This window comes from Fulmarus glacialis, unplaced genomic scaffold (assembly GCF_000690835.1).
Source record: "Fulmarus glacialis isolate BGI_N327 unplaced genomic scaffold, ASM69083v1 scaffold32980, whole genome shotgun sequence".
Lineage (NCBI taxonomy): Eukaryota > Metazoa > Chordata > Aves > Procellariiformes > Procellariidae > Fulmarus > Fulmarus glacialis.
The window spans coordinates 903-9,222 of NW_009188824.1; the positions used below are offsets into that span (position 1 = coordinate 903).

The window sequence follows — 8,320 nt, forward strand, 5'->3', positions numbered from 1 at the left end:
GATTGCTTGGAAGGGACATGTTTGTTCGCAGGAGACCAGAACTGCATGTTTTGAAGGCCCTTTGAGGTTTCAGGTTGCTTGCATCCAGGTCAGCTCAAACAGCAGGGCAGAAATCTTCAGTAAATTTTCTAGAAGTGAAACTTCTTGTTGTATGATTGTGGAATGCTGCTCTGACAGGTCTTGTTTGGCATGATCCTTACTTCCTGCCATTGGTTTGTAAAAAGTAAGAGTTTTAAAGGTGTCTTTTTTGCTTTGTTACAGAAAATCATCAAAAATGGGCAAGGGCGATCCTAAGAAGCCGAGAGGTAAAATGTCTTCATATGCCTTCTTTGTGCAAACCTGCCGGGAGGAGCACAAGAAGAAACATCCAGATGCTTCAGTGAACTTTTCAGAGTTCTCAAAAAAATGCTCAGAACGATGGAAGGTAGGAATAACCGCTTAAAAAACCCACAAAACCTTAAACGATTGCTTTGTGTGAAATACTATTCAAGACTGTAAATTATTTCTTTAAAAGTTCAGGTTTTAGATAAGTATAAAGTGCAGTTGTAAAATTAGCGGCATTGTTCTTGCCTTACCTTTAGCTCCCCCAACTGAAATTTTGCAATGCACTTGGATTTTAAAAGACCGTTTTGATCCTTATGGGTCCCTTCCAACTTGAGATACTCTGTGATTCTATGATTCTAATTGCCTTCCAGACTATGTCTTCTAAGGAGAAAGGGAAGTTTGAAGATATGGCAAAGGCTGACAAGCTTCGTTATGAAAAAGAAATGAAAAACTATGTACCACCTAAGGGGGAAACAAAAAAGAAGTTCAAGGATCCAAATGCACCGAAGAGGCCTCCGTAAGTAGATTTCTAGTTAGTTTATCTTGTTCGGGACCATCACACTGGAGTGTATCTATAAAATGATCATTTTATCCAGGTTTAGGAACTTCAGAAACAAAAGACTACATGATTTTCCTGACCAGTGGTGTAAAGATAGGTTGAAATTTTAGTTAAGAATTACAGGTTTGTGGTTTCAGGTTGGCCCTCTATCTAAATTGGAATAACATCAGCCTTTGAAAGTGGATGCAAAAATCGGCGACATGCAGTTCTGACTCAAGTTTCCAATTTCTTTTAAGAGGGTAATTCTAGTGTAAAATGGCAGTAAAATATTTCAGGCCCTGCCCTCCCCACCTGTTGGCTTGAGCAGAGTTTTTGACTGGCAGTCCATTTAAAATTAAGAGGCTTTTGCGCAGACCAGGTTAGAGGGATGATCATGCACAAAAAACAGCTTGCAGAATTAAAACTTCAGCCACTACATAAAGACTGCTGACTTCAGGTTCACCTTGTACTAGACACTAGTGCTTTGTAGCAGTACATTTTTATGTGTGTTTTAAATGGAGCTAAGGCTGAAAGGAATGGGAAAGTTCCTGTACAAGTTAATGTTCTTATTTGGGCTGATGCTGTCATCTGGAAATCCTAATTTTCATAACAAATATTGCAGCTTCTCTGGCTTTAGCAGTTCTGACGTAACATTTGCTCCCCTGGTATCATTCACTCATTCTCCTTTTTTAAGATTTTCACTGCCTATAGTATATAAAATTTGCCCTTCTGAGGGTCCTGCCAAAAATGGGACCAGATGTGCAGCATTACTTAAGAGACAAGGGTGTGTTGAGTTTTCAAAGTTTATTCAGTTCTAATACCTTCCATTGTAATTAACGTTTGTCTCACTTTAGGCGCTTTTCCAAAACGCTCTTAAGAAACAGTAACAAAGGTCACAAAACTTTCTTTTATAGTAAAGTCTAAAATTAAAATAATCTTCTCTCTCTCTTCCCCCTCCCCCCACCCCCCCCTTCTTTCTTTCCTCTCTGTAGTTCGGCTTTTTTCTTGTTTTGCTCCGAGTTTCGTCCAAAAATCAAAGGGGAACATCCTGGTCTGTCCATTGGGGATGTCGCCAAGAAACTGGGGGAGATGTGGAACAACACTGCTGCAGATGATAAACAGCCTTATGAAAAAAAGGCTGCTAAGCTGAAGGAGAAGTATGAAAAGGTAACATCGACATTTATGGAGATGGTTTGGGGAGGTCAAGCTTCAATTTAGACTTTTTTTTCCTTCTTGTGTACTCTGATACCTGATGTTGCAAATTATCATGACATTTATCATTAGCACATTATATTTGTTGGAAAATACCATGTAAGGGAGCATACAGTTTATTACTATAACACTAAATTACCATCCTTTGTGTTGAACTTTGTATTCATCTGTAGTTCAGGACCATCAATGATGGTTTAATAGATACCATGGTGTCTGTGTTGTTACTAAAACAATAGGTCACAGCAGTATCTGAGTTAAGTTGGTAATACTAAGTTAACACCGGTAAAGAATAAAATGGTTCTCCCTGGTTTTGGAGGTGTTCAGTATTGATGAACATCCCTGAACATTAGGATAGTTTTTAGTTTATTCTTGGGATAATGTCAGAACACTAATGAGATGCTAGTTTTAGACATGTGTTTTTCCTGTACCAAGTTTGTGTCCATTTCCTTTCTAGTAATTAATATAGTTAATAATATGAAGCAGCATGTCATACAATTCCTTGAATTATTAAAGCTAAATCCCGTCATTGTTATTGGAGCTGTAGAAATGTGTTGCGCACACAGGGTAGTGCTACATGTGTTTTTATTTCCAGAGGCAGATGCCCATCCCAATACGAGGAAACCAAGGGAAGAGGGGATGCATGTTAGCATGCCCTGATGATGCTTTACAATGGGTTAGCAACCACCTATAGCTAATGTATACCATGTATATTCATTTGTGTGCCGTGACCTTCCTCTGGGTATTTCTCCTGCTGGCAAACAAAACCACTTAAAAATTGTAGCATTATAGTGAGCAAGGTGGCCTCTTTGAGTCCTAATTATGTGCTGGAGAGGAGCTGCGGGTTTAGAAGCTTTCCCATATTGTCCTTCCTGTGCAACTTAAACTCTTCAGTATGGTAATTATTTGTACATACAGCCAAGGCAACTCTTAAGAGACTTTTTAAACGGTAGAATTATTTATCTTTAATCCCAGGTATTTTAATCTTCACTAATATCGTCGTCTTACGCTTACAAATGGGGTTTTAAGGTGCAGTAATCTCAGTATTTCACTGCTTAGCCTTTGATTTGGTGGTTATCGTATCTTCTGAAAATTTCATGCTAAGTTTTAAGGAAGTCTCAGGGAACTGTAAGATTAGTGGTGTGATGTTTACTGGATGGGGAATATTTGAAGATTTGGACCATCTGCGTAAAGGTGTTGATGTTTCTCTGTAGCTGGTATGTTGAAGTCCTGTAGATCAATTCTGTTATATCAGAATATCAGATCAATTCTGTCAATAATCGTTTTTATTATTTTGGCACAAAGTCGGGAAGTCTAACCGTTTTTCTGGCTTGGTCTTCCAGCTACAGTTTTGACTTCCCTATAACAGGAACTGAATTTTGTGCGTTATAAACCACTAGAATAAATTTATTGCATGCAGAAGGTGGCACTGTCTACCCTTTAATCAAGTTCTTATACCTTTTATTTTGTAAACTTCAGTTAGGCAGAATTCTATATAATTGCTCTTCGCTGAGGCGTAACATTGCAAATATTAGGCCGTGTCATTCTAATGTGTTTTGGATGGCTAATCACAATTTTGTGCCTCAAACAAGGATTTTCCTGTGCATTTCTGTAGGCATCATAGAAGGTAGGGCTAGAAGGGGACCTTAAGAGGTCTCCCTACTTCGTTTCCTTACGGGATAGTGGGCTCAGCTGTGCTTTTACCATCCGAGGCAGCAGCTTTTCCAACCTGTTCCCAGAAGCCTAACAGCCGAGTTTCCTCAATAGCCGTAAGCAGCGTGTTCCAGCGTGCCAGTATCATTTCTGTGTTAGAGGGTTCCCCTTTCTTTTGGGCCTCAGCTCACCTTGTAACTGAAGCTACAGCTCCCGGTCCTACCCCAGTGGATGTGGAGAAGGGGCAGAGACCTGGGTGGCTCTGGTTTCACAAGTACCATTTGGAAGTTGCTCAGAGCTCTTGGCTGGTTAAATCTTTGAGAGATTCTTCCTGCTTTTCTCCTCCAAGGATATTGCTGCATACCGGGCCAAAGGGAAGGTTGATGCAGGCAAAAAAGTAGTTGCCAAGGCTGAGAAGAGCAAGAAGAAGAAGGAGGAGGAGGAAGATGAGGATGAAGATGAAGAGGATGAAGATGATGAAGAAGAGGAAGAGGAGGAGGATGAAGATGATGATGATGATGAATAAGTCTCTTTTAGAGCAATTTCTTTCTTGTCTATAAAGCATTTAACCCCCCTGTACACAACTCACTCCTTTTAAAGAAAAAAAATTGAAATGTAAGGCTGTGTAAGATTTGTTTTTAAACTGTACAGTGTCTCTTTTTTTGTATAGTTAACACACTACCGAATGTGTCTTTAGATAGCCCTGTCCTTAGTGGTATTTCAATGGCCACTAACCTTGCCTGGTACAGTGTGGGGGTTGTAAATTGGCATGGGAGTTTTAAAGCAGGTTCTTGTTGGTGCACAGCACAAATTAGTTATATACGGGGATGTAGTTCATTTTTCATCTTCAGTTGTCTCTGATGCATCATAAAAATAATTGTTGTTCTGTTAACTGAATACCACTCTGTAATTGCAAAAAGGAAAAAAAAAGTTGCAGCTGTTTTGTTGACATTCTGAATGCTTCTAAGTAAATACAATTTTTTTATTAGTATTGTTGTCCTTTTAATAGGTGCCCTTGAAAAATCATACTTTTTCTTTTCTCTCTCTCTCTCTTTTTTTTTTTTTTTTTTTTTTTTTTTGAGGGGAACTCATCTTTTGCTTTATTGAATGCCCGTTTGGGATCACGGGAATATTACAGTTTTCATCTTTCATATAACCAGCTGATAAACAAAGCTTTGATCTGCATACCCTGCATAATCATGATAGGGTAAGAAAAGAAATATATAGGCATATGATGAAAGGATATTCTTCCGTAACTGGAAACAAAACAAAAAAATTCAATCTCAACAAACTGATATTTGTTCAGATTTTTGTGAAATGTAATATTCTATTGAGTTGCATGAGTTTACCAGTCTTGGAGAGTTGAGAAGTATAGAGTTCAATTTTACAGAAATTAAATACTTCGGGGTGGGGCGGGGAGGGAGGGAATGTTAAATTTTGTCCTAGAAGGACCCATAGGAAGAGTGTATGTCCATCCGGTGTAGAGAAATTTACATGTGTGACTCCGTTACCATGTAATGGAAGTTGTATTTGTAAATCTCTGAACACTTGCAAGCGATGAGCGTACCTAAAATGTGTAAAGTTAAAAGCATGAAATTACCATATTATTTTTTGGTGACAGGTCTGGTGATGGCCACGGGCTTTATACCATGAAACTCTCCTGGTAGCAAATGGCCCACGAGAAATGATTTTTCTTTCTAAGATTTCTATAAATGGTACCATTATTATTTGTTAAATCTATGTAAATTCATATTTGTATTCTTGAAATTCTAGTTTTAGCCCTTTAAACAAAGTTGTATATTGTCTCAAATTGAAAATGAGATAAGATGTATTTTTCCTGTTAGGTTTTATACCGCACTCTTGATGTTTGCCCATTTTTAAGTTAAATATAGCTGTATGGAAAAGTACATTTTATTAAATTTTGCATTAAAAAGTGAAATGTTTATGGTATACCAACAATGTCTAATTTGGTCAAATATAGTTCTCTTCCAAAACCAAAGCTAAGGGTTTTTTTGCATATTTAGTAAAACTTCAAGTGCTGGCAACTGTAACTATTTTCACATATACCTGCTTACCAGTTTGGGGGACAATTTGGCAATTTTGTGGTTACAAAATTATGGTTCTCTTAAGTGCCAGTGTTTAAAAAAAAAAAAAAATAGCATTCTTGTAATTTTACACGCTTTTGTGATGGAGTATTGTTTTGTTATACAATTTTGACTTTCAGATTCTTATTTCAATTTGCATTTATGTATAACTTCAGGAGAAATATTGAACATCTGAATCCTGGATGATACTAATAAACTAATAATTGCAGAGGTTTTAAATACTTAGTTAAATGGCTCACTTAATATCCTAAGGGGTTTTTTTGTGTGTGTTGGTGTTTTTAGAGATGTACATACCTGCTTTCTGTTTCAAACAGAAGAACGATGCTGTTCATAAGGTCTCGATACAAAAAGTTCAGGACAGATAGATTTTTTTTTTTTTTCCCCCTCCTTCTTTAACTGGATATTACCCATTCAAATGCTCATATCTGATTACAAATAAATTTTCTGTGCTGAAGGCCTTTTTTGTTTCCCCAGGTCATCAGAGGAAAGTAGACACATTTCTTGTTCTTGGAACAAACATACTTAATGAGATCCCTATAATCTTGTGCCTTTGTTCTTGGTGCTTGATGTTGACAGAAGTAACCTAGAGGATTCGGCTGATCTTAAAAGATGAGTAGCAAGCGCTTACCCAGCAGCCAGGCATGGCGTTTGCCTTTGTCTTTGGGTTAGCACATTGATAACAAACAGAACGTGCTCAAGGCTGAAGAGGGTAGGTAATATAATAATTATAAATGCTACTTTCTGAGAAAAAGAACCTGTGGTACTACTCTGCAGAGGCTGATGGTGGTTGGGAGGTGTACCAAAGCCTCCAGAGCTCTCCAGGATGGCCACGGTTTTCTTGTGGGCAGTTGGTACGTGCCTGTAAATCCACTGAGCTTGCACACGTATATGGGATCGAAGTCTTCACTTGTGTCTTCTAGAAAACACTTTTGAAACTATGAAACCGCTATTTGTGGAAGGGAATACCATAGCTAGGCAGATTAATTCTCCTTTTAAAATAAAATAAGAGCTTCTGAGAGTTGTTGCTGGAAAGGACCTCCCTCTTCCCTGGCTGTGGTCCCCTGCAAGCTCCAGCAGTTAAATAATCCCTGTGGTCGAAACTCGGCCTGATTCTCGGCACTGACAGGTCAGACGTGACTACTACAAGATTACTTGATCTGAAGTCAGTTATTGCTGACACTTTTGCTTGAATCTGTCTCCCCGTGATCTTTGGAAGTTGGTGCTTGCTGAGGCATAATGAGCAGTGAAATTGCAACCATTTAGGCAGTGGTTCCCTACAAGGGAACTGGACAGCACTGGCATCGCTGTCAAAATGAAAAGCATTTCCTAAGGGCTTTAACCTTCAAATAAATACTTGATGTGGAGGGAGAAGAGGCTTTTCCTGTTCTAAACAAAAAAAATGGGAATTGCTTTGGAGAGAACTTTAATGTTAATAAGCAGTAGTTACAGTATCTTGAATGCTAAATGAAGCCTTACCAATTTTATGGTTGTTTATCTCAGTTGGTCCTGAAAGGAGCTGCATTGTGGCCACCTGCTTTCTAGGTTTGCTCTGTAATTTTAAACTAGTTTAACTAAATGTACAGGCAGCATTCATCCCTTCTGCCCTGCCTTCAATGATACCACCAGCTCTAGCAAAAAGTTGAGCTTGTTTTTAACAAAATGTTTCTGTCCAGGCAGACAGGCCCCTAGAAACCTGAAGTAACAGGTATCAGGTGGCTGAAAAGATTTCTGCAGCTTAATTAGGGTGGTGCTGGCACTGCTGAGACTGAGCCCCTTTACAGCGCCTTTTATCAGTGTAACAAGCCCAGCGTGAAGGAGGAAAGGCCGAGTAATAATAGCTGGGTTTAGGCTTGCTAGAAAGCGAGAAGATGGGTTTGAGTAACTCTGCCAGAAGAGGAGCTGGGCAGACTGCAGCAGCAGTATTAGGTTCTCTGGGTTGGTGATAAGCTGAGCTTGAAAAAAACCCTTCCTAATTCTTGCTAGTCTAAGGGTTAAACCTGCTAGTTAGAATAAACATTCCTGTTCTGCCTTCGCAGCTATGCCTGACAGAAGATGAATAAAGCTGATGTACCGCGTTGGGTTATAATGTTATTCAATACAGAGTCTGTAACAGAGACCTGGCAAAATACAAAGATAGTATTTAATACAAGAGGTGATTAATTTTCACCATTTCCAGGCTCTGCCAGTAGTAGCTGACCAGATGCAGGCTTTTAGGACGCAAACGTACCGATCGTTCTATTAATAACAGCAAAATGCCAGGTATTTTCAAACAATGTTCCGTCGTTATATTCTTTAGCTTACCATCACGCTGTACTTGACTACAAACTCCGCATTTTTTTGGGGCTGCTTTAGAAGAAAGTAACAGTGTGTGACATTTTACTTTTGCAGGCTGCAATAGACATTATTTTAGCCCTGAAATATATTAAGGGACGTTTTATAAATGAGATAGTCCAATGCAGTCCCTAAATGTGGGTGTTTATCAATAATCTTT

General features: G+C 38.7%; 1 protein-coding gene across 1 annotated transcript; it reads left to right on the forward strand.

Annotated features, from left to right (window-relative positions):
- Nucleotides 1-257: 257 nt before the first annotated feature.
- On the forward strand, nt 258-5,870 carry HMGB1 (high mobility group box 1). The gene is made up of 4 exons (XM_009579950.1): nt 258-424; nt 696-841; nt 1,855-2,029; nt 4,074-5,870. The coding sequence occupies exons 1-4, from the start codon at nt 275-277 to the stop codon at nt 4,248-4,250; spliced, it is 648 nt and encodes a 215-aa protein (XP_009578245.1). The 5' UTR covers nt 258-274; the 3' UTR covers nt 4,251-5,870.
- The last annotated feature ends 2,450 nt before the right edge of the window (nt 5,871-8,320 follow it).

Coding starts and splice junctions, on each gene's coding strand:
- HMGB1 (XM_009579950.1), top strand. CDS start 275: ATGGGCAAGGGCGATCCTAAGAAGCCGAGAGGTAAAATGTCTTCATAT. Junction 425..695: donor AATGCTCAGAACGATGGAAG/GTAGGAATAACC, acceptor ATTGCCTTCCAG/ACTATGTCTTCTAAGGAGAA. Junction 2,030..4,073: donor TGAAGGAGAAGTATGAAAAG/GTAACATCGACA, acceptor TTCTCCTCCAAG/GATATTGCTGCATACCGGGC.